General features: G+C 34.9%; 1 protein-coding gene across 4 annotated transcripts in view; it reads right to left on the bottom strand.

Annotated features, from left to right (window-relative positions):
- LOC126833350 (potassium voltage-gated channel protein Shaw-like) overlaps positions 1-27,710 on the bottom strand; it is a 125,811-nt gene that overhangs the window by 6,337 nt on the left and 91,764 nt on the right. For all 4 annotated transcript variants that reach the window (XM_050564621.1, XM_050564620.1, XM_050564623.1 and 1 more), the window contains 7 exons: positions 22,272-22,578; positions 21,372-21,504; positions 19,561-19,740; positions 6,774-7,025; positions 5,764-6,075; positions 4,860-5,069; positions 4,504-4,690 (listed from right to left, as the gene is read on the bottom strand). In XM_050564621.1, the coding sequence (XP_050420578.1) occupies positions 4,504-4,690; positions 4,860-5,069; positions 5,764-6,075; positions 6,774-7,025; positions 19,561-19,740; positions 21,372-21,504; positions 22,272-22,465 (1,468 nt within the window). In that variant the 5' untranslated portion in view covers positions 22,466-22,578. The remainder of the gene's footprint in view (positions 1-4,503; positions 4,691-4,859; positions 5,070-5,763; positions 6,076-6,773; positions 7,026-19,560; positions 19,741-21,371; positions 21,505-22,271; positions 22,579-27,710) is intronic.

The following is a 27,710-nucleotide window of genomic DNA, read 5'->3' as shown; positions in this document are numbered from 1 at the left end:
TTCGGTATAATAAGAGTAAAACAGAGCGATTAATCGACACAATAAAAAATGAAATAAGATTATTATTACATTGAGGCGTTATGCAGATGTCAGCGCTGAAATTTATTCCCAGGTTATCTGAGTAGATAACTTGGGATACCATTAGAAGGTACTACTAAGTGTATATTTCAGAACAACTTCCTGTTATGAACATTAGCGTTTCGGATGTTTTGGCGAAATGTTTTCCTGTTAAGACATAAAATTAATTTTGTTGAACAAAAACAATCTACTGGTATTTGGTTTGCTTGACGTCAGTAATACAATGTAAAAGAATATTACAGTAGAGTTTCAGTCAAAAAGGTTTTAAATAATAATTATTAACGCTCTGTTGCGTGTATTTGCTATTCAGACATTTTATGTTTATTATTCAACCAACCGACTATAAATTATTATTACGCTATCATCGCGTACCAAAACGGCTTAAAACCTTTTCGGTAAGCAATTAAAACGATTAAGAAAAGAAATTGCACAACCATTTAAACGCATTAACATTATACGGATTTATTCGGTGAGAACTTTCTGAAAGAACTATTGCTCCGCTACAATGAAAACCTTGACTGAAACTTGTAATTTACAGTATTTCACGTGACCAGGCGAGTTAACGGTTTCAACCACCGTCTACATTAGTCGAGTCGACGGAAATGAATTACAATCTAATAAGTTACAAGTTAAATAATTAAATTTTCAGTTGATACTCGGTAGTTTCGGTCGGGCTATCTTCGGTCACGCCCACTTACAATGGCAAAAGTTTTCTTTTGTTCAAAGATGACCGTACATCTTCTATAAAACTGTTAAGAATTAGATGCTCCTTAGGTTAATTTTATCATCCGTCCATTGGCCACTTTAAGTTATTACCAATACAAGTACAAACAAAATAGAAAAGGGTGTTTTATTGATTTCGAATTGATCTTGGCCCCTCGCTAGGAGACTAATGCGGAGGCTTGTCACGTTGAGCTCCCATCAGCAAATACATAACGTCAAGTCTCTTGGAGATAATTATGTTGCACACGATAAGGGAACCCGATAAATAAACATACTTATCCTCTTTTCGCGGTTCACTGAGCGAAAATACGTTGTAATGGCAACACTCAAGCTACTACACGTCTTGCATAAACACATTCAAGTCGTTTGGTACATGTCGCAGCCACGCCGGCTTTGTTTTTTTTTTAGTCTTACTACGGATAGAGTTCCACAAGCGATGTTTGTTGTGTGAAAATTACTAAAATAAAACTAAAGTGACAATATAACAGTATTGAGTTTCGATTTGTGCGATTGAGATTAAAATATTCTATTAATAACTATTAAAAAAAATATTTATCTAAAGGGAATCATTTTTAATTTCTAATCATCTTGCTCAGTTGGTTTTACGAAACGGTCGAAATCGCACTAACAAAAAACAAATAGAGAGAATAAAACGAATATTTACCGAACATTAAATCCGTTATTAATATTGTGAAGTAGATGGTAATAAATAAATGAAATGTTTTTCCTTTCCAAACGTATATTATTAAGAAAAAAGTATTTACATATTATTATAGTTGTATGTTTTTATTCCATAAAACACAAACTTTTTTTATTCAAAGCACTCACTTTTACAAGGAATTTAACTGTTAAGGAAGATATTTTTTAAACATCAAACCGAACCGTTAATATTATATTTTCTAAATATGTATTTCGTTGTCAATTATAGTTAGATCCGGTCTAACAAATATGACATTTCAAACGGTTTCATTTCTACATGATGCACACTTGAATTGGATTCCAACAACAAATTGGAGAGTGTCCCTCTTATTCACTGCTGTGACAACATGGGCAATCGATCATTAAGCGATTCCATCTGTCTGGCAAACTACCCTACTTGCTCAAATTAAATTACTCTAGTTAAGAGTTAATTTATTTTTTTAATAATATTTATTGTAGATGATAATATCTGAAAAAAATGGCCGCGTTCCCCCCCCAAAAAAAAATATTAAAAGATAAAATCTAAACAAACAGAAACCGGGATTGATAATAAACTATTTACTTGAAGATTTCAAAGAGAACTCCCAAAAAAAATCTGAAAGCGGTTTTAGTTACTTTGAGAGATTTTATAAAGTTAAAAATGTGTCATTCTGAGATCGCCATGTTGAGTATAAGTTTTATTATCTCTGGTATATTACATATAAATCGGTGACTTGTTTTTTTTTTAAAGTCATGAGCGTTTAGGGTTTATTTTGACCGTTCGGTTTGTTGCTGTACAAATGACTTGTGCAACTTGAATAAAACACGAACCCTATAATTTCTAGCACGTTGACAAGTTTAGTTTAGGCAAATACATTTGACGAGTTAACGGCGCTCATGTGAAATGATTCTCTGTTGGCAAAGGCCTGTGCACGTAATCCGACATGGTCTTGGCACGGTCTGTAATGCGGAAACCCTATTCTTCCTTTGGCAATACCTACCCAATACAAGCCTGGCGGTATTTTCCTTTTAAGGTTTTACATTAACTGGATTAATTCGTGAAATTTAGGGTCAATGTTGTTGAGTGTATAATTATAAAACAAACATTTTAATATGGTACTGGTAACGCGTACCGAAAATGTGAAATTTTATTATCGAGTTTGCCAGGCAGATGGAATTGCTTATGTTGTCACAGTAGCGAATTTGAGGGACACTCTGCTAATTGTTGTTCGAATCCAACTCAATCGCGCATCACGTTTTAATCACTAATGAAACCATTTTGTTCAATATATTTTGTTAGTCATTATATCATCTACCCACGTTACAATCAAAACATATGTTATAAATTAATAATTGTTCATTTTCACACAATTTAAGTCATATTCTAAGTTCTCCTTGAAATCTTCAAGTAAATAGTTCATTACCAATCCCAAATTCTGTTTATTTAGATACTTTTTAGTATTTTTTTTTTCGGGCACACGGCCATTTTTTCCAGATATTATCATCTACAATAAATATTATAAAATAAATAAATTAGCTATTAACTAGAGAGCTTGGTCAGTGGTGGAGAAAATCATTGATAACACATAACCCTATGCTGTATCTACTATCTACCCACGATACAATCCACACATATGTTGGATATACATAAATAATTTTTAATTTTCACATTATTTCAGTCATATTCAAAATTATTAACTAATATGATTTAACTTAATTTGTGCGAGTAGGGTAGTTTGTCAGACAGATGGAATTGCTTTATGATCGTTTGCCCATGTTGTCACAGTAGTGAATAAGAGGGACACTTTCCAATTTGTTGTTGGAATCCAATTTAAGTGCACATAATGTTGCAATAAAACCGTTTAAAATTTCATATTTGTTAGACCTGATCTAACTATAATTAACAACGAAATACAAATTTAGGAAATATAATATTAACGGTTCGTTTTGATGTTCAAAATCATCTTCTTTAACAATTAAACGTCCCTGTAAAAGTGAATGCTTTGAATAAAAAAAATGTGTGTTTTATGGAAGAAAACATATTGTTTTAATAATATGAAAATACTTTCTTCTTAATAATATCCATTTGAAAATGAAAAACATTCCAGTTATTTATTACCATCTACTTTACAATATTAATAACGGATTTAATGTTTGGTAAGTATTCATTTTTTTTCTCTATTTGTTTTTTGTTATTGCGATTTCGACCATTTCGTAAAACCAACTGAGCAAGATAATTAGAAATTAAAAATGATTCCCTTTAGATTAATATATTTTTTAATAGTTATTAATACAATATTTTAATCTGAACCGCACAAATTGAAACTCAATACTGTTGTATTGTTGCTCACTACCGTGGATGGGATATGTAAAATGCTCTATAAATTACCATTACTCTTGTGTACTGCTATGGACAATTCTAGATCAATAAACAATAATATTTTTACTGTGCAGAAAAATAACTAAAAAAAAAATTTTTAATTTATTATTTTCAGTCACGATATACTTTTTTGTTGACTGTTGTCTATTTAAAAAAAACACTTAAATTAATCGTATTAATATAAAATTGAAACAAATCTATACTGGAATTGCAACGTTAAAACTCATAAAATAAAAAATTACATAAAAAAAACATGTATGAAATTCAACCATCGTATAACAGAAATCAGCGTTTTTATAGCATTTTCCACGATTTTATTTTGTAGTTATAAAAAATAATAATAATAAAAGAAGAGTATCCATTATTACGACATGGAAGCAATAACTTTTTACATAATTTAGCCGTCTTCGAGGAACACTCATATTTCTATACAATAACATATTATTATTTTCTCTGCCGAAATTTCATAACTTCTTGTATTCGGAGAAAAGGAAATATACATTTTTATTGTTATTATTATATTTATATTAATATACAAAACGGTATTCATAATAATGTATTCCGTGAGTTTGCCAGAGTTTTGTAATTTCAAGGGTAGCATCGTTGTATAATATGTTGATTTAAGAAAGAAATAAAATTCTCACCCAACTTGGGCGGTGTAAATGTGTCTTTGAGTATGGCGCCCTGAGCGGTGGTCACAGCCATTCTCCTGTTGCCGGGCAATAGTCCAGCAGCACCCATCACTCCTGCGCAAACAGCATCACACCGTTTAGGACGGGGTTGTTCGACCGGAAGCACCCTTCTCCTCTTTTTGGGTAATTTCGAACGAGCCTAGAAGTGTACAAGTTCAAATTAAAAGCGATAAAAATCATTATTCGTGATTTGGGAATCGACGGACTAGAAATGTGGCGTTTAAATGAGAGTTTATGGAATTAATGACTTGGCCGTAAGATGTATGTATTTAGAGCTGTTATACTGTATTTATTTAAGTCCAACGAACCTGCGTGTGCGAGTAGAACATTGAGAAGTTCGACACGATGACAGGAACGGGCAGTGCAATGGTCAGCACGCCGGCCAAGGCGCACAAGGCTCCGACGAACATGCCCATGTAAGTTTTCGGTGCCATATCACCGTATCCCACTGTGGTCATGGTCACGATAGCCCACCACAAGCCCTCGGGAATGCTTTTGAAGTCGTTTTGCGGATTTGCCTAAACGCATGCAAACGGGTGAGTGAGTTTGAAAACATTTGGTTTTTTTGTTTTTACACGGATAAGTTTTTAGCCTGCAACACTTCAAAGAACAATCTCCAAAAATGGTCGTCTACGATACGGATCTATTGTCAGATAACGCCTTGTTTCAATGTGAAATTGGGCAAAATTAATTTCATGATGTGACCTATGATTGACAGCGGAGTGAGTGCCTAAAACCCACATCAACGAATTCACCCTTTCATCATGTTTTTACTGATACTAAGGTGCTTCTCAGACAATGTAAACGTTATGGTTGGTTCTGGACAGAATGCAGCAAGGTTGCAAACTCATTAAAAAATATCCCTACCCCGGCTTTAAATTTAACTTCACACTTTACAGATGAGTGAGGTACTAAAACGAGATCCCTATAGTTTACTGGCGCTTGAATGGTATTCCTCCAAAGTTCATCTTTCAGCAAACAACGCTGCCATACCACACCAATGTCTTTCTTTTCAATGTCAGAAGTGGCCTTAAAAGAATCATGATTAGACTTTGGGACTAGCCGAATGTGCAAGGAAATGGCTATAAGTCAATTGTTTTTGAAGAGTATATTAATGATTTTGATTGGAACATTTTGTTGACCTCAATACATTCTAAAGTGGCACAAATGTGGCTAAAAACATATCCGCGATGCAAGTCCATTGCAGAATACCTGTAACCGTTCGGCGTAATACACCAAGCTGGCAAACACCACAATACCCAGGACCAAGAAAAACACGAGCAGAGTGAGTTCCTTGGCGGACGCTTTAAACGTGTGTATGAGTATCTTGAGTCCCGGCGAATGCCTGGTCAGTTTGAACAACCTCAATATCCTGATGATGGAAAAAAATTCCAATATTTCCGTATTGTCGAAATGTTGGGCTAATGTGTTTTGCAGTATTGTATCGGTGTAGAAACTTAACGTGGCCACGAAATCAATGATGTTCACCGGCGACTTGGCGAAATGCACGAAATTCGGAGTGACCTATAAAATAAAATAACGAGCTGTAATAATAGTCTCCAGCCATATCATCGTTAAACATTAACGTTAAAATGCAAATCATTTTTATTCTATGTTAAGTAGTAAAACTACAGTTTAGATCCCCTATATTTTTACCATAAACCGTTAAACTTCATTTTGGACACTCCTATCATAATTTAAGTACATCAATTTCTTATGATGTCAACAGTTTATAGCTGAACCAAAATATGGTTTTAGATTAAGATTATATTTTATCGTTGGGATGACTGCAGGGAAGGATATGTCCTTTTTGGGCTGTCAATTCAAACTATTTATTTTGAAACATAAGCAAAATTTATTTTTAAATATTAGCTTACATATTGACAACCATAATTCAGACATGCTCATTCATGAGATGGCTGTTGAAAACAAATAGTCAAACAAAGTTGAAACAAGTGAGTGCCGTTAACAAGCCAAATTAATTGATAGTTGACGTGGTTGGAAATGTCGTGAACGATATTAGGAATGAAGATTGGACAAAGATCAAATTCGGATATTTTTGTTTAACCCGGAACCGTTTCACTCTATCTGTAAAACACTTTTTTAGCATATTATTTGAATACGACCTGTCATTATTTGTAACGATATTTTTGCTATGTATACTATTGTCAAACTGTTTTACAAACTCTGCAGAATATTATATTATACATATATGTACTTACAATTGACCTAGCTAAAAGTTCGAAAGTAAACCAAACGTTGCAGACAAGCTCCACGTAGAAAAACGCTTCGTGAGGATCCGTCCGGTCTTTGCTGAGAACCCATTCCAACGGCGGGTTTTTCCCCGGAGCCGGTGGTCGATCTTTGGGCACTGTGACGTTCCTAAGCGTGGCTACCCTCAGGTCCGGATGTGTTTTCAGCGCAAACGACAACACGGAAACGCATATGAAAAATACCGATACAACTGCGACTACCTGTGATAAACAAAAATTAAATCTCATATTAATAATCCCAATTTCAGAAAAAAATTATATCAGGACAATTTTTTTTAGTTATTTTAATTATAGCTAAATTCAAGGTTCACAATTTTATTCATTTAGCGTCCAACCAATATAATACAGGGTGTTCCAAAAAGAATGGTGGGGTTTCAAACGGCTGTAGGTTATGAAGTATTGGACCTACAGCGCTCGGGTAGGGCTTGAATAAAAGAGGAAGTCGTCAAGTTTTGAATGACTGTCACTAGACGTCTCTTATTCAGTTACGACCGTGAAACATCTAGTGTCAGGTACATCTAGTGGCAGTCATTCGAAAATTGACAACTCCCTATTTCGTTCAAGCCCTACCAGAGCGCTGTAGGTCCAATACTTCACAACCTACAGCCGTTCGAAACCCCACCATTATTTTTGGAACACAATCTATTTAGTTTCGATCTGGAGCTGAAAAGGTATTGGTTTTACAAAGGAGTATTTTTATTTTATTTTCGGTGGCTAAATCTACAATGTCTTCTAAGCAGATAAACCCAATATAGAAAGTCTAAGGATGACAAATCGTACCTTAAAGATAATATACAAACAAAAACATCTAAAAAATTATGGTGTGCTATACAATTAGAAAAATGGACGAATTAGTTCCAAATTTATATGGACTACTATGCTTTAGAGATAGTATTATTAATATACGTTAACAAACCAAAAAAAAAAAATATCAAAACCTCTTTCCCCTAGATGGGATGTAAACTTTTTCTTTATTTCACATTCTCAAGTGTAATTTTAGAGTTTAAGGTTTATAAAAATTAAACTGAATAAAATATAAGACACTGTACTTTCTCTTAAAATAATTGTTATTTCATAGTCGTTCTTTTTGGAAACTCTTTAGTTTACAAGACAAGATAACATAAGATGTTATAAATGTATTAAACATAAGAAGTTTTCTTGCAAATCCCTAGTAAACATTTTTTTTTTTATTAATAAAAAATCAAAATTGGGGAATTAAACTTTGATGTTTGTACATTTTTAGGTTATTATTGTGTTGTAGAACACAACTGTTCTTGGTACTCGAAAATATAGTATATGTATAGCACAGATGTTGATTTTCGTGTAATGCTTTGTAAGCCTTTACAGCTCGTCTTTCCCGAAAGTTTAGAGTTTCAAAATAACGACAACAATATTATTATTATTACGCGTGTGGAGTGTTGTGTTTACTAATACTCGTTTTGATTTGCGTTTGTTGCACTCACAGTTGGCCCAACCGTCTTTTTGAAATACGATAGAGAGACACGACAGGGTCCGGACCACACAAACGACAGCTGCGTTAACGAGTACTCTGGGTTTCGGGTTGAATTAGTTAAGCGGAAATCGACGGTGAAAGGTTGTTTGGAAAACATATTTCGCGTGACGGGCGTGTAGTGAAATTGCCTAAGTAAAACGCCGTCCGATCGAAGCTTTCGTGCTAGTCGCTCGAAACGGCTGACGGCTGTTTGTTAACATTTAGAATAAATTCTATTTGATTTGAAAAGCGTTACACATTCACTTCCAGTCGGAGATAAAATATTAGGGATAAGAGATTAGAGATAAGAGATGAGTGATAAGAAATAATACATGAGCGATAAGAGATACGTGATAAGAGTTAAGGGATTAAAGACAAAAGATAAGTGATAAGTGATGAGTGATAAGAGATTAGAAATGAGAGGCAAAATATGGACGATAAGAGATAAATGATAACAGGCAAGTGATAAGAGATAACATATCCACGATTCAATGTTTTTATGTAGAGCGGAGAAAATAACTAGGTTTTTATTTATGCGATTCGTTCGGGTCGTTTTAGCTATAACTTATTATGAATTGGTCAGTGGCACAGAGCGTTGTGTTATGCTGTATCGTTTTTAGTTTCAGTGTCCTTTTAAAGTGGACACGATTTAATTCTACTTCCAATTATACGAATATTATTAGAATCACCTGATCAAGAAAAGGATATAAGTCACAATTTTAACGAAATTGATTTTTCAATAGCAAAACTTTCTGAAGAGTGAGACGAACAAGTTTGTTATACAAATAAAACAAACCAACGCTCTAAAAAATAAACTCACAAAAGTATTTTCGCAATGAGTTATAGCTAAACGTTCCAATAGGTTCCTTACAACTACATTTTATTTATTCGTCCAACTTCTTGGATTTTTTTAAACATTTTTAAAAGTATACAGTTTGATAAATAAATCATTATTAATAATTATTATAATATTAATGGGTGAGCATCATAGATTGTACAGTGCAGATTGAAGTATAACCAAATAGGCTTAGATGATGCATACTTTGATTGTTCTATTAGGTTATGAAACAGTTTGGCTTGGAATATAAGTAACGGGCACTTGTATGATTGTATATCGTTTGATTATTAGATAAATATTTTGATAGTTTATTTAAACGAATAAGTCTGTTATTTCCATCTAAGCGCACCCTTCCTGGATGTAGTAGCATCGAGATTGGAATAAGAACGCTTTATAGTAAAAACAATAATATCTTGCAAAAAATATTCTAGTTCTCTTCCAAACGGATGGTTTGGTTAACGGCTTTGGGTCAATTTCAGCTGACCCCGCCAACCTAATGCTTTCGAAATAAGTTCACGACCCACATTTATATGGAATAAAGGGTGTTGTTATCATCAATAAACAGGCACAGCTTAGCGAAAAGAAACAGTCAGCGATCGAGAGTCGAACCGGGCTTAGACCTTTTTGTCATCGCCGTCACCAACTTAAACAAACTACTTGTCACACTTAAACGGAACAAAGCGACAAATCCCAATATTAACTTTGAGAAAAATCCATTCAAAGCCGAATCACTTGAAAACAAAATAATATATATTTCAGCTTTGTGTACCTCGTATCCCCACAGTAGGTTATGCTTAAACGTCATGCCATAAACACTACATTTTTTTTTTTTGGTTCGTGGTGCTATTTATAAACTTTAAATTCACTATGACAATAGATAATATAATATTTTATTACCATGCCCAACCCTTTCTGAAGACAAAGAAAATATTAATTAGGAAAACACTGCATATTGTGTTCTACATTGTTTCATGCTGTTATATTACGATTATTATTAGATGAAGAAATACAAAAAATATAACGCTAGCTAAAAATTCAAAAATATGTACTTCTGTAACTCTTTAAAAAAGGAATTGAAAAAAAAAAAATTACAAACAAATGACTCTGGTTTTTTTTTTTTGAAACTAAACAAACTATTTATAGTTTTTAACTACACGTCTTACTTTGCTGTTTTAGCAATAACATTAAAAAATTAGTAAACATTCATGTGTTCTATATATGAATCTCGTGTCAATTTTATTTTTTTTAACGTTAGAAAATCTGCTCTCTTACAATAGTTTGGCCAACAAATTTGCTTTAAATGTTTCGCAAACTCCGTTAAAAAAAGTCAAATTTTCACAAAATACAAAGTACCTAACAGAGAATTTTTTTTGGTCAAATATTAATTTGTTGTACTGACAAGTAGACACATTCTACTTCAAACAAATCGTTGAAGACATAATTTTTTCTTTGTCAACATTGTTGGGACAATCGTCATATATCTTACCATTGTTTGTGTAATTGTCTGGCCTGTTACAAAATAGCCGCAACAATTTCAATGGGAAATCTCACTGCTCGGTTATTACAATGTGTAAAATATTCCACTGGGAGACGCCAACCGCACTTACCTTACCTCCCAAGGTACCACTCTGAAATGTTGGCCAGACATTATGTTAACAACAATAATTAATCACGTTATGTTTAACTGTAAGCCGCGACAGTGACTTAACCAGCTGGTTCGCGTGTTTAGCCAAACTTTTAAAGTCTCATTTTTCATGTTTACTCTACTTCTACTCAATGTATTATGGTCGTGCAACGTTTCTCGGTCGACCATCGGAATTTCATTATTTTAAAACGGTACAGCCCTGTCAAACTTGTAGCCGGTTAGCATGCAATCTTTCCACATGTTTACATACTCATATATTATAATATAACCTACATATATGTGATATCTTCTAACGGTACATTATTATTCGTTATTATACTGTTATGGATTTTTGTACTATCCCAATTGTTATAAAAAAATGCACTACTCATGCGTTGATTCTCGAAGGCAAAGATTTCAGTCTCATTTCATTGCTAATACCAAAACTTCCAAGAAGGAACCACACACATAAAAACAACAGGCGTATAGATTGTGTGCCAAAAAGAATGGTGGGGTTTCAAACGGCTGTAGGTTGTGAAGTGTTGGACCTACATCGCTCTGGTAGAACTTAAATAAAAGATGGAGTTGTCAAGTTTTGAATGACTGCTACTATAGATGTCTCTTATTCAGTTACTACTGTGAGACATCTAGTGGCAATCATTAGAAATTTGACAACTCCCTCTTTTATTCAAGCCCTACCAGAGCGCTGTGGGTCCGATTCTTCACAACCTACAGCCGTTTGAAACCCCCCATTCTTAACCCCGCCATTACTTTTGATACACCCTGTATAATATAGCAAATTTGCGATTGACACGTGCGTCCGAGGTCTAAGCCCAACTGTTTCGTAGTAATAATTATGTACATTTTCAACATACAACTCGAGAACCCACTAGTATTTTGACCTTCTCGGTAAATTTATAATTTATGGCAACGTCCGCGGTCCAATATTCGTCAATAAGTAACACGAGTGTATCGATTATGCTAGCCAAAAGCTCGCAAGTGTTGTGCGAACAAATTTTTATTACTATTTTTTTAGATGTTTTATCTACAGCAAGCACGTTATGATTTATGCACGAGAATATCGTAACGCGAGAGAACATAATGAACACAGTCCTCCCGGCGCAGTTGAGTCAACACAAATTTATTAGTGTACTCGGATGAATACACATGTAGGTATGTTATTACTTAGCATATGTTATGCACGAACGTCAGAAATATACCGAGATCGGATGAGACAATTTATATGATATATTATAACTATCGTGATGGACAACACGTTGTTAAAGAAAACAATTCCCCTAATCGCAATATCTATGTTAAAAATAAAATAAACACATTTTTAATACACTCGAGTCATTTCACCGAAAGCGCTACGTTTGTGTCCGCGACAATGAGTCATGAGTCATTAGAATTATTTTTAGCGTCTCTCAAAGATTGTTTATTTAGGATTTATTCGTGTCAACGAAATGTCACGATCAGAACAATTAACATACTTTAATATCAAAAGTAAAATATCGATTTGTGAGCACATCCTTGGCTTGTCCCAAGGTCTTTTGCTGACCCTTTCAAGGCCACTTCTGACATAGTGATAGGTCGCTTAAAAGGAGGGTTTTTGGAGATATACAATTCGACGAACAATGCAATTTGGGGCTTACATTTCAAGGGTCTCCCATTATTGTATCTCACTCTTCAGACAGAACAGCAAAACTCGTTTTGTTAATTTCACCACATATCTTGCTAGTAAATCCCAAAGTTCCCAGGGAATAAGATTAGTACCGCAAGAGTTGCTCCGGTTAATTTTCCACTAACAAACTTCTTTTAAACCCTTTCTGCCCCCTTCGAAAATTAGAACAATAAACTTGTCCATACCAAAAAGTAAAGTACACATTAAACAGTTGGCAGGCTAATTATACACTGATGACTGTTGAAACGTTCTTTAAAAATGTTATTTTAAAAAGCTAAAAAAAACTGAATAAGTAAATACAATTAATTTTAATTTGTTCTAAAAAGGCGGGTATAATACAAAAAAGTTTATGTACAAAATGCGATTAACGGCCATAATTAAGAAAGTCCGAATTCTTTTATAAAATATTATTGTAAAACAAAAAAAAAAATACTTTTTTAAAAGTTCTTGTTTTTTTTTTAACGAAATAAAAATACAAAACTGATGCTTCGTTAAAAGCAAGTTTATATCCAAAAGAAATATTTATCATGAGAACAATAATTATAAAATGTGTAATCAGTGTTATTATTAAAACTAAAAATTTTAACTGAAGGTTGTTCAGAATTTTATACATGTAACACCTCATTCTTTTTAATGACAAATTGAAATTAAAAAAAAAATGTCAGGTAAAACATTAAACAATAACAGTTTAAAGTTTTTGTATTTTTTTTTCAGACAGAATCTAGATTTAGGGAGGAGGGGTTGAATTTTCAAACATCAAAGAGAGTGTATACATTTAATTATTATTTTTTATTTAAAAGACAATTTTTACTGTTCAGTAACCAATTTTGGATCATTGCTTTTAAAGTTTTTGGAGTTTAAAAATATCAGTCAGTTTTTAAGTTAGAAAAATATTTTGGACAAAGGTTTTTCGAAAAATAATAGGTCTTTCCATATCCGGTGTCAAAAAGGGGGTTCTACATGAAACAAAATATGAAACTATGAAATAGCAATAAAAGCTTTCATTTTGTCAGTGAAAAATGTTATATTCCAGAACTTATTTCTTAACTTTTACAAAATGATCTAAATAATATTTACAACTGATGTATATCCAACGTAATGACCCTTAACATCAATAAATATCAAAAAATCTGTTGCTCCAAAACACCCAATAATTTATACTTATTTAATTATAAAATATTCAATCATATATTATCAAACTTCTCATAAATTATAAAAAAAAGCTCTTTCTGTTTTTTGGTATAATTTAACGCAAATGTTGAACAAATTTTAAACATCTCAATTCCTTTAAAATGCCTTTATTATTCTATTATTCGTCCACATCTCGAGTATGTTTGTATTGTTTGGGGAACAAGAACTGTACCAAATTGAGAGAGTACAAAATATATTTTTGGTTTTGCATATAAAGATAATATTTTTAGACTACCTCACTCTGGTTATCATTATATGCTACAAGTATTAAACTTGAGATCTTTTTCTCGTCTCTCATTACTCCAAAAATTATTTATCATATTCCTCTGTACATATTTTTCAATCCACCCCGGTAATACTTTGCGTAATGAACAGTTATTATTTATGTAATTTTTCATTTTATATTCACTTGAATATTACCTCGTCGCTGATACTATTCTGTGCAAATATTTTTCGCAGTATTCAGATTATATTGTTACTATATCAAACAAACTCTTCTACCATAAAATTGTAATTTTACCATTGTTTTCAATTAATGTATTGTAAATTGGACTAACGTTATAATTAATATAAAAATAACTACAAAATTTACAAACTCTAAATTTAAAAAAAAACCCGTTCGGAATTCATTTAACGCATTACTTCAGTATAAATTTTTGCCTTATTTATCATTATTATTTTTGATTTTTTAGGATTCTTGAAATAATTTTAACCTCAAAACCAATGTCTCTACTCATATAGCAAACAATATGTAACAAAACTTTTATTGCAGTCACTTTTGACTGGGAAACACAAGGGAAAATAATTAACTTAATAGTGAAACAATAGATTTTCAAATAACCTTTTCTTTATGGCTTAAACTAAATGCAGTAGGGCCAAATAATAAAAATATTGTACACACGGTTTACGATAACAACGTAAACTGATAAGATATATTGCTTGTCAAATAGTTGTAAACGACGGTTGATGGTGATAACATTAGAGATGTTCGATACAATTTCTTAGACCACGCTGTACAACAGAAGAATAATTTTTTTTCATTATTTGGTCACACTGACCTGAGGTTATCGAAGTTTGTTTACATTTTTCTATTTTTTTTTTTCAGAGTGACAGTGGACATTCGGGTTTATTCCAACGAGGCAAAAAATAGTTTAAATTAACGCATGTATTTTATTGAAATAATGAAAGAAAGAATTTTATAAACTATAGCATATTATATGTTAACATGTTTCAATGAGTTTTATTGAAAATTAAACTGCAATAATGTTTCTTTGTGTACGATTCAACTGACAGACCGATAGCCACTATGCACCAAAGGTAGTCGTTTTATCCGCCGCGTTATAACGGAAACCCATTTCGGTCAAACGATCACTTATGTATTTCGAGTTATCTTCCATTTGTTTCACATACAAACCGTTGACGTGCAAGTAATTTTCACTCTCGCACACATGTAACACTTCCGTCGGATTGAACGGCGCCAGGTACACCGGTCGACAGTGATAGATCAAAAACTCGTGCAAGACACCAGCAGCGCCGTTCATCGAATCTGACATGCCAGGAAAATCCGCTCTTGCCTCTGACCCCGGAAGTGTTCTTCCGATCCAGTCCAGAGCCGTGTGAAACGCATCGAGTTCGGTGTTTCCACCGGCAATGAGTGTCAATGCGCTTTCCACTTGCGCCACAGCGGACAAACCTCTTCGGAGACCCACGTCGGTTTGTTTCCAGCATTCTCCGGTGAGGTCGCTTTGGACATAACGACCGGTAGGACCGCCCAGGGTCTGTTGGTCGTTTTGCGCCGAATAATTGCACCGGTCAATAGCAAGAGCCGCCGCCGAGAAAAACCGATTGAACCTTAGCCCGTAATCGCATCCCATCATCACTGGGATCATTTGCAACTTCTCGGCCGTCTCCAGTCCGGTCGCGCCGAGAATTGCACTCACAGGCATCCAATCTTCTCCGTCGGCGATGGAACCGAACCACATGTCAGGCCAAATCTGTTCTTTAAGTACACCGTTGGCCAGGTCGACTCGATCCGGTATCGGTTCTGCCATCACAGTATGATGTACTCGTGTAAACGAGGCAAACGCGGCCAGTAACGAAACGACCGAACGGCCGGACATTCCAAGTCGTTTGAGAATTTTTTAGAATTTAACGAAAGTCACAACTCGCTCAGTCTACACCGAAAACCAGAATGTCTAAATATCATAAAAAAAAAAAACGCGCAGACGATCAGCTAACCGCACAAAGCACATTCGTTGTTTGCTTAAAGACATGACGCGGCATAACATCTCAGTAAACATCATAAAATAATGAAACGTCGAGGTAGTTAAATATTGCTAAAAATACATTTTTATATAATCGGTGCACAGGGTGAGCCATCTGAAGTAACACACTCATTTTGTGTCTGGTTATCGGTGTACACGTATTATTTTAATGGACTACTTGAATTCAGAAAAACCTAAGACATATCTTCTACGGTGTTGACTGGGTCGGCATTATCGGTCACCCTGGTCTTCAAGTTATTTCTAACGACAAGTAAGAGGGGGTGGGACCACGTTTGAGTAACTTTCACCGACCGACGTGCAGAGTTCAGCAGATAAAAGATATTTCGTTTTGCGTTATGACAAAACCAAAATAAATGTACGGTTACTCGGAAAAGTTGCCACGCTTTTGTGTTTGTCGACTTGTTTGTAAACATTATCCGAGTCGGTGTAAGCGGGTACAGTGATAAGCGTGTGTGTGCGGAAAAACCTGTGCAAAAGATCACAACGCCTGCCAGACGTTTCTAAAGTTCTTGACTCGCTGTACTCGCGCATAATCGTCGGAAAGTTCACCGTGGCCCTGGTGTATAAGAAGTTTATCCGATTAGGTGTTGGTCGTGAGAGATAGACACATACACGCACAAAGGTCGGATGGATAAAGACGGGGTCGACAAAGTTGCGCGGGCAAAAAGGTTCCAAACTTTACCATTCGTCTGAATCCCTCGGATACTACGACAGGGCGGACTGCGGTTCAGCTACTCCGGCAGTCACATTTCACGTTAAATTAATTACGGCGAGACATGCCGAGGCCGCAATAGAGAGAACGTTGTAAGAGTTATAACAGTCCGTTCGCTTTTCCATTCGACTATAAAAATTGGTTATACACAAATTCGAAAGTCCTGGAAGTCGGACGTGACAACTGAAAAGTGATACAGCTTCCTGTGATTTGTACCCGCAGGGTAGGCGCTTAAAAGCATAGAGTTTTTATAAAGCTGTAACATCGTACAACGCCCCAGCACTCAGCAACACAGTAATCAAGAAGGCGGTCGACAGTGTGACCACTTTAAAGTATAATTTATTTTATAAGCTGTTAAACACCGCACAGTAAAATCATCAAGGTCGTAATATTGCAATTGATAAATCGTATATTTTGTTCGGCATACGGTTGCAGAAATGAAATAAAACTACAAAATTGTAACAAAGAAATTTAATTTCTTCATTCTGGCCACACTGCAGCTCGCCTTTTCGCTTACTTCGTAATATTTTACTCATTGCGACCCCTTGCTTAATTAATATTATCCAACCTACTATCAGTACTTGTAGATAAGTAATTTTATACATAATCTATGTACCTAACTGTACTCTGGGTCTAAATAGTATAATATCCATTAAAATTAAACTTGTACGAACATGTTGCCTGACTGGACATGTATATATTTGGATGTAAATGTATTTAGGCCTCGTTTTATTAAGTGTATCGTGTACAAAGCTAAAGGAATTTCGACACAGCTTCGTTACGAAACGAGCTTTAACCAATTAAACTCGATCACAACCCATCCGAATAAATTATACACTGTAATTGACTACACTGTAATATGTTTGTTGACTTTAATCAATTACACGGGTCTAAGTTTTGACTTTAACTGGGACGCTGCACATCAATGAGATGAAAAAACAATTGTGAACATGAGTTGGCAGTTATCGGCGTAGAACTTTGTAAATACACTTGGAAGCGAAATCTATCTGTTGTAAAACGACATAATATGTCATCTTTATCTTAGTTAAACACAGCATGAATTTGGAAAATTTAAATTATGAAAATCCCGAGTATTAAAATAACCTTTTAAGTATACCCGTTACTGTACACGGCCTGTGCCAATTGTATCGACTATAAATTTTGAATATCGATTATTAATGGTCAGAATTCAAAGCACAGAGAGCGATTGTAGATAGGAACGACTGGAATAATGCATGACCCCTGTTATTGCTTGCGGTCGCTGTATTGATATTTACCCTGACCTGTTGGTTGTATTTGTTGTTATTAAATAGCTACAGCTAGACCGAACCGCACGATGATTTATCATATTTTACTTTATCCAAATATAAAATTAATTAAACAGCTGGTGCTATCTTGTCATTATTTATCATATGGTGCATGGTTGATTTTTGTCATCGTAACGGCCAGAATTGGACGAAATTTAATTGAACAACAAATAACTACTAAAATAAAATGTCGAAACGTTTAGAAATTGAAATACAAATTGCTGGTATTTACTATGGTACATTTAAATCAACATTTTTTTGGCAACTCACAATTGTAGGATCACATTGCCCATACAGAGTGGTCCATTTGACGTAAGCGGTAAGACACTTTTACCCTTTTTATAAAAATGAATGAAATTTAGGGTTTCCCTCGGCGAGGATTACCTACCACAGTAGTTGGGTATGGTTTACAATATTTGTTTCACAAAAAAAAATTCCTACTTTCACCGAAAAGACCATCGATCAATATCAGGTTGACGTGGCCGACGGTCGTTAATCGCAATAATCCTCAGCTGTTGTCCTGGTTTCCTGTCGGGAGCGATTTACCCCTCTTGTGCGTTTTGGACGCAAATTAATTAATTAATGCGTTACGTACACCGGAAACCACCGCCGACACCTAGACTTGACCAACACACCCTGTATGGTGTACGGTGTATACAATATTACTATGGGTATACTGCAACGGAAGTGCAGGAAGTACAGCATAATACAATATCACCGACAACGTGACCCCTGGCATCCTGGTTACCATTCAATTTCCAATAGCACTATATATTATCTGTCTTGTGTATTACATCTACAATAATATAAAGGTGATTCGTCTGTTTTGCGAATATTGGTATTAAATTCGAATCCTTACATCGAGTCATAGCAAGCAAACAGACTAAAGAAAATCAACACTACTCGTCTAGTTAAAATAATAATAATACTCGACCGTCTTTCTTGTCCAGCCTTAGCGATAACGAATTCCATTGTCAATCCCCTCCCTATTTTTTATACAATATAACAAGCGACCTAGTTTAACACAACAATAGGACACACACACACGGCGGCTAGCTAATGGCTATTCAAAGGTTTTTATGCACTTTCAAAGAACACAGATAAACCGATTGGGGTTATTTTATTATTTCGTCCACTTACATTTTCCGACTACTTGGTGGTAATTTTTTTGCCCTACACTCTAAATCGGGTCGAATCTTTTATACTTTTACCGCAGCAATGGTTCCCACGACCGTACAGCTTTGCTCCTCTGCTTCCTGATCTTTAGTAACTTATATAAGTTCCAATAAATACTGGTGTCGCTGGTAATTGAAATAAAAAAGTCCCCCTTTTCTACTTAAAAAACGAGAAAAACACCCAAGTATGGACTCGTAACCATCCAGTCCAAATCGAACCCGTTGTGGTGATTAAAAATAAATAATATTTTCGCAGCAATTAAAGTCAAACAGTGTTTCCAATGAAAATGTAAATTTCATTAATCAGCATGGACACTAGATTATATCGATTTTAAACAGGGCACCCTGCGTTGTTATATATGAATAATTGCGTTTCATATTATTATTATTATTATTATGTAAATTCAATAGTTGTGCTGCGCACTCACTTTGGCCGATAACGACGAATGGGGCTCGTTGAACAGCGCCCAGAGTTTCGGCTTGGTCCTTTGCCAACAGGTCAGCGTGCCGGCAAAGTATTCTTCCTCGTACCCGAACATCCTGGCCACTTCCTCTTCGTTGGGTTTCTCCGAGTCGATGTCGAGTTTGTCGAGTATCGCCAGCGTGGCCTAGTTATGGACAAACATCATTATAGTAATCAGTGAGTACACGATTTGGTGTTCGGGAAAGTGAAAGTGAGGGTAGATGCATAGGAAAAGGATAGAAACGAGAATCAGTGTGAAAAAGACTGCTGATAATGGTTGTCATCGATGGTTTTCAATGGTGAAAACATGTTTACACAAAACAGAACAGATAAAAAAAGTTTTTTAAAGTGATTTTAGAGATAAAACAGACCAGATTTCCGAGCAGCGACCCTTGTTGCGTTTTTCCATATTATGCCAATAAGAAATAAAGATTTATGAAAGGTTAAAAAAAATATTTGCATTCATCAATATTACTTAAACGCAATGTAGATAATGCAAAACGCAGACGAGATTCCCTTTGGAAATGTTTCCTATCTTTTTTTATTACGAGTGTATCACTTTTACCTTTTCGTGGTATGCGTGAACATGTTTAGATGATAATACATTTTATAAATACCCGTCAAGGAAACTGCGATAGCCCCGAAAAACGACCAAAAAACAGTCCTAATCAATGAAATAATAATAATTGCACATCACAGTTTAACCTTTAAATTAAGACTTTGCGAAAAATCGCATCACCTAACTCCTTCGTAAGTAGCCTATCCCCTTAGTATGACTTGATCTTAAGGCGCTGTGGGTCTATCTGGAATCAGAGTTGTCATGGCGATACTGGAAATGAAAGTAAGGGCGCAGAAATGAAGAAGCAAACGAAAGTGTGGGCAGGAGAGGAGTAGGGTTAGTGAAATAGTAGAAATAGGGGATGGGCAGGGATATTTTAAAGTATAGCCTTTGTCTTCTGACCCCAAAAACAGATCTACACGATAATATGTTTTTCTGTGTAGCCGAGAAATGAATTCCTATTTTCACCAAAATCTATATCAATGACGGTGTTGCGCCGCGTCGGGTTGGTCTTGTGCAATCTTGGCTTTTGTCAAACGCACACTAGCCAACTCGAACAACGCCCGTGCCATTAATCAGCAACAACACCACGTGTGTATACCGAACTCCCCCCCCCCCCCAAAAAAAAAAAAAAAGAAAAACTTGTCAGTCTCTCGTTGGTCGCTTTTCAAAATTCAACGCTTTGCACGCTTCTCGAGCCATTTCATCAATTTAGCGACACACGTCAAGAGAACGTGACGGAAACGAAAATGAAAAAAAAATGCCCTCGTCCTATACTAATAATTTCCCCGATGAAAGAAGTCAGCTGCTGCTACTGCTATTCAGTGTGAACTGCTCGTTTTTTATTTAAACGGCCTGTGCACGTGTAATACCAACCAAGTAGTAAAACCAAACTATACTACTTAATTGGATCACATAATAATACGCTGTATCTGACGTATTGAGAAATAGACAGTGATGCCAGATACTCAGATACCTCCTTTTTTTAATTTTTCTATGATTCGTGGCTATACTGTTCATTTATTAAATTGCCTACACCGACAACAGCCGGTTCGAAAGTTAATAGCGCTCTGAAAAATACCAATAAAGGCAAATATTTGATAACTGTATTTTATCTTGCAAAAAAATAAACGAAATTTTTTTTATAAAATTAACTACAAAATTGTAGTATTTTCCGTGACAACGAGTGGACCTATGTGCTTTTCGAGTGGGCTTACCTGTGTGTCTCTGTGAATGCTGTACGTGGACCAACAACACGGTTCCACTTGATTCGAGTCCAAACCCCAAAATTCCAATTCGTCCTCGAACAGCGGACCGCAAACGTTTGTCGGATAATGCAGTTTCCCCGTTCTAGTAGATAACATATAAGTACATTAAACTACACCACGTGGGCGTAACAAGGGTTTTTCGTATATTGTTTTTACTTCTTCATCATGTTCTCCTTACACTCCCAACTAGTTGGGGTCGGCCATCCTAGTCTTACACCTTCATAGAGCTCGATGTTCTACATCTCTTTCAATCACCCCAGCTATCCTCACATCGCTCTCTATTCCGTCCGTCCATCTTTGGTCTGCCTTTTCCTTTCTTTCTCTTGAAATTCATTTTTACAACATCTATCACTGCCTCTGCCTCGTCTCTTTTCATAACACAACCAAACTATTTCAACTTATTCTCTTTCGTTTCCCCACAACTGATGCAACTCCTAGACTCTGCCTAAATCAATCCTAGTCACTCCACTCATTATCTGTTCAGTTGTCCTGGCTAGTGCCAAACATTCCGACCCATATAGCATTGCTGGTCTCAGTACCGTCTTATAAAATCTACTTTTCAATCGTATAGGCATCCTTCTGACACACAAAACACCTGAGGCTCCCCTCCACTTCATTCATCCACAATTTATCATACTTTTCACATCCTTCTCATATCCACCATTTTTTTTTTTTTTGCACTACCGATCCTATGTACTCGAACCTGTCAACCTCAGACATTTCATCGTCGCCCATCTGCATTACCTGTCTTGCCCTATAACTCCTTTACTCCTACTAATCCTCGGTCCTTTCTTTCGAGCGTTTCTCTTTCCTCCACTGTTCAAGTTTTGTTGGAAACAAGTTACCTACCTGTAATAATTCAGCACTTGGGCGAACACGCCCGGATGCCGGTCGAAAAAATACTCGTTGAGCACAGGATCGTAGTTGGCCAGAGCCTCGGTGAGTCTGCTGAGCCTCGTGGCCGGTATTTTCTTCAGCGTCGCTTTGTACGTCTCGTACCGGATGCCGCCCACATTCAATATGATCCTGTTCTCGCCATCCATGTCAACTGCAACCTCGGTGGTCACGCATCGTTAGATCGTGAACTGCAACATTCGTTGAAGATGGCCTCGGCGAAATTGTATTGAGCAATCCGCGATAAACCACATTTTTTCCGCTGCACAGAAAAAAAACATTGAATCATAAATATATGCGTTTTCGGCGTGTCTGTGGTGGAGCCCAATGTAGACATATTATGTCTTATAGTACACTTTACACATAGTACCCTGGTACCGACATTCATGAGTTGACAAAATCATGACCTAGATCCTATGACCCGCGAGGTCTAGATCATATTAAGCGAATCAACAACATAATGAAAATTTTTTTCGACCGTCTGTTGACTGTTGATTCGTTGAACACACACAAAGCAATCTGGGAATTTATTGTGCGACCAAAGTTTAATTTCCCTTTGTTTTTTCTCATTAATAAAAAATGTTAAGTACATATGCTTGAGAAAATCATTCATTTTATAACCCTATTATAGATATAATCTTCAGTCCGATTTCCAGAGCTTCAAGTCCTGAGGAAAAGGCCTATTAATCTTTTCTAGGGTTTTTCAATGTATGTCGATAGTAGCATATTATAGGAATGGTCCCATTCAAATTTTGAACAAATTTGAGTATTCTCAAATATAATTAGACTTAACTTAAAACTAACCTAATTTTAATTAGGTTAGGGGGGGGGGACTGTAATGTCATGTTTATAGCCTCACGGACTACTTACCCGCAGGTCGCAGTGTAAACTTAAATAATATATTTTTATTATGTATTTATTAAAAACTGGTTATTGATTAGATAATATTGTTGCTCCGATATCATTCTGCTTTAAAATAGATAATGCAAATGTGTAATTTTCTATTTTATGTTTAACAACAATTACCCTTATAAACTACACTTTAAAATAATATTTTTTTGAGAAATATTAAATGCAATTTTTTTTTAATTTAAATTAAATAAGGATTTATTTCGAAGCTCTTTTAGCTTGCTTAATTTATTATTTCCATGTGGAAAAGTCACTGGAACACAAAATTTCGGATAACCCCGTGTTAAGGTCACTAGCAGTTTGTTTCTTGTGTCTGCTGACCGGTCTAGCAACCAACTCTAATCCCAACCTTCTAAATCCGCTTAAACCGCCTGTCCGGTCCAGCTATTATTATGTTAAACTCGAGTGGAAAAAATCCGAGATGACATTTAAATACTTTCGAAATTTACATTTTATTTTTTTACACGCCGGTATGTATAGGATGATTTTCATAGCAAGGCATTTGAAATAACTTACTATATTTGACTTCAAACAGGTTACACGAAACTGTTACATGTGCAAATGTATTGGAATAAAATATTACTTTAAATTATAAACAATAATCTATTTAAAAATAATTGATTATCTGTTGTCAAGTCTTACTTCATTTTTTTACTAAGCCGATAAGAACGGTCATGAGAGAATGTTTTTGTGGAGAATAAATAGATGTTCTTGAAAATGTTTGTTTTAAAGGGCAGCTGGTCAAAAGGGGGCATAGTAGATGTATACAGAAACGGCCAAAGGGTGACTATTTTTTTTTTTAATGTTTCACATCAACCATCGTTGTTGGTGCCCGGTTGTGTTTACTTGGGCGTTTTTAATGTTATGCAAAATATAGCGTACTCATAAATAACTAATTGCAACTGCGAGGTTTCCGGTAGTCTTTGAACGTTGTACAGGAAATGAGTGAAAACACTTAATATCTCTAAATTACATATTTACAATTTTGTTGTTTTCCTTTTATAAAAAAAATATTGTTTATATTATTTTACAATACAATTCAATTAATAAGCTGATACTAATTTTCTCTGAAATAAATTGCCAATGAAATTATGCCAGCTATTTCGCCGAACACCGACCGGTAACTTTTTCACTAACGAGCTAATTGGCTAATTGATTGGCGAATTGGTTAATTCTCGGTACACGGTGATCTAAAGACAATTTATCAAATGTATCAAAGCTGTATTGTAATTATATTATCCGTAGAAGCGCCACGGTATTAATCAAATAACATCACAATATACAATATTAATACCGCTGTATTAGAATTGGTGATTCAGTTCGTCGATTAAAAACGTTTGCAAAAAAATTGCACTGACGTACCTACACAATATCCAATTATTGTAATGTCAAATACAAAACTAACCATACAGCTTATTCCAAAAGCATAACCAGCTATACTGTACAACGAGAACTAAAACACAATCATTCGTGAGAGCTTTCTTCTTTAAGCGAAATCCTTCTTTAGATTAAATATGGATTTCAAACGCAGAGTAAAAATATAAAAATGTATTAAACGTTCATAATGCTTTGTACTCGGCGCAACAAAGTAATCAAAAAGACTAGCGACAGTGTGACCACTTTAAACGAAAATAAATACATTTTTTTTTTATATGCTGTTAAACACTAGGTACACAATATTATACCCGTCAGCTATAGCTGATTTATCTATTGATCTATATAATCAATAGATAAATTCAAATAATATGATAGATTAGCTGAGAAGTTGTATGTTTTGTATCATATGATTGCAATTTAAAAATGTGTACTAGAGAAATTCAATTTCGTTATTCTGGTCACACTGCAGACGAGCCTTTCGGTTTACTTTTTAATAATAATTACAATGCCCTGATTTTAAATGATTATGTCTACCAAATTCCGAACTCGGCAACTTTATGTCAACTTTTTAACGAAAATACATTAATTCCAAATAATTATGAGAGGATGTGTACTCTTGTGCTGCTAACGTTTTGCTTTAATTCAAATATACTGTAAATTATTTTTAAATTTTAGTAATTGATAATAATCATGTAATCGAATCTAAAGCGAAACGTTTCTGTCCTTTTATTTGCGTTTTTAAATTGTCGTTATCTTTGACTACTTAAGTCGATCAAATTAATTGCGTTATTAGTGGCAAGAGGAAACGAGGCGGTTTTCCGCTTTGGTCTTATAGAAAATAAACCTATGCCTTAGCGGAAGCAAAGCCGGTTAACAGTTTACAGCTGCTATTATTGGAATTCCATGAAAAACCATTTTCTTGGAGAAAGAAAATAATAATAAAAAGCTAAAACTAGTTATTTTTTTTTCTCGTCGCCGTTCGTTTAATAACAGCTAAAAAAGGATAATTATTTTCTCGGTGCTCTATTGTATAGCCGGACAAATATTATATTATTCGGCAAAGAAACTTATCAAATAAATAACTGTTATATATATATATATATATAGTTATAGTATATGAGAGTTGTTCATGTGATATTACAGATTCAATTTCTTTATGCACCGATACAAGTACTTTACTCTCTTTCCACGAGTATTCTCGACAGCAACGATTTCAATAAATAACTGTGATAATATAAATTTATTTTGACATGTATAATATGTTTTATCGCCGGGGGCACTGAACTCAGTATATTACGGAACGCGTATTCAGATTGAAAAATGTCCCCACCTAGGAAGCAGCCATTTTGTGTACAATTTCGTAGAAAGTAAAAATAGAGATAAGTGATTAGAGAGAAAATATAAGAGATTAGAGATTTTAAATAAGAAAAGTACCCAAAAGTACTTCAGGGTATTATACTTGAACATAAAGACATACAAACACGTGCCTATGGATCCGGTTGTAGTGTGGATACTTGTTAGTTTTTTTATTTATATTTACAACGGGTGATCCATTTACGAGAAACGCTCGTTTTTTGTCGGAATATAAAATACTATTTTGCTGTTTTTCTTTTTGAAATTATTTTTCCTTTTTTTTTTTTGTTATTTTCCAGAGCACTATGGACTTTTAAAACTCAAACGTTAACGTACATGTTTAACCTGAATAGTAAGATTAAATTGCTGAACATTTTACCCCCGGTCTATAATCAGTTTGGAACATCTATTTTAAAGTTCTCAAGTTTAAAAATTTAGGACGCGAGAATGTGCAGGGAAAAGTATTATTATTTTTATGTTTTCAAAACGAAAAGCTATAAAATTGTTTTCCCAGAAAACCGGTGTTAAACGGATCACACTGTATATCGACCATTGAAACGGGTTAACACTATATCGACACTGACAGTTTTTATTTTATTTTATATTAATATTGAACACATTATAATATATGATCTAGGTAATTTCTTCTTTTATTTTTTATTTCTTTTTTATTCACATTTGTGTTCTTTAACGTTGATTGAGAGCCTTATAACCCGGTAAATTGTTACAAAAGATTCTTTTTCGTCCCAGGGGATTTCCCAGCGGACTGACAGGCGACGGAACATCATTTATCATCGGAGCACTTGTTATGGGCGAAAATGATAAGAAAAACGAACCTTTGACGCGCGAACACATCCAGCAGAAATAAAATATAAAAAAATGGAGAAAATCAAATAAACAGCAGTAAATAACTTGCGAGAAAACTCTTAGTGGGTTTCTACGTTAAATACTAAAAAATAACATCCTCGAGGGTGTATATATATATATATATTTTTTTTTTTATTACTATTATTTTTTTTTTTTTGACTTGCCATTTCCAATTGAACACACCGCGCACAGTGAATGACTTGTGGCAAAAGAGAGATAATGCGAAAAATAAAAGCGGGCCATGATAAATGAACGAGAACCCGACGAACGACTAACACTGGCTAAGTCCTTTTCGGCCGACGAGCAATTTTCGCGGTACCCCAAACCCTGTACAGGAATTTATTCAATGCAATTTATATTATATTGGACATTCCGCGACCGTGCCCCAAATTAATACAAACTCACAAACTATTTTTGACGATATATTTCATTTCAAACGTCTGGCGGCGCATATCCTGATAATTAATATCCACGGTCCGCCCCGTTTCGCTGTGAACAACGTATGTTAGCTGTTAGTAACGCAATGTAATAATGATAATAATTAAATACTCGAGTATTCGGGTTAAAATTACCATAATTATCAGCATTGAAATTTTACCAGAATGTTTGAATTTGTTTGAACCCATAAGCTAGTTCCAGGCAAGTGCCACTCAGTGGAGTGGGAGTTTCCAAGGAAACTCTGATTGTCACGGTTGCTTTGCGAATGGGAAAAATCGAGTTTTAACGATACCAATTACTGTCGGATAACGCCTAATTCTAATGAACATCTAGGTCAATTTAGTTTCATGATGTGGCTTATGATTGACAGGCTCACCGCTTCCCAGTCGAAGTCGACGTTATGGCTGATTTTGGAGGGAACGTAGCAAGGTCGCTTTTTCCTTAAAAACA

This window comes from Adelges cooleyi, unplaced genomic scaffold (genome assembly GCF_023614345.1).
Source record: "Adelges cooleyi isolate 19-005CV unplaced genomic scaffold, UGA_ACOO_1.1 ACOO_flye_CR_arks_rails_tigmint_CR_PRNA_2, whole genome shotgun sequence".
NCBI classification, from domain to species: Eukaryota; Metazoa; Arthropoda; class Insecta; order Hemiptera; family Adelgidae; genus Adelges; species Adelges cooleyi.
Note: the sequence above shows the minus strand (reverse complement) of the source record. Positions and strands in the feature narration are given on the sequence as shown.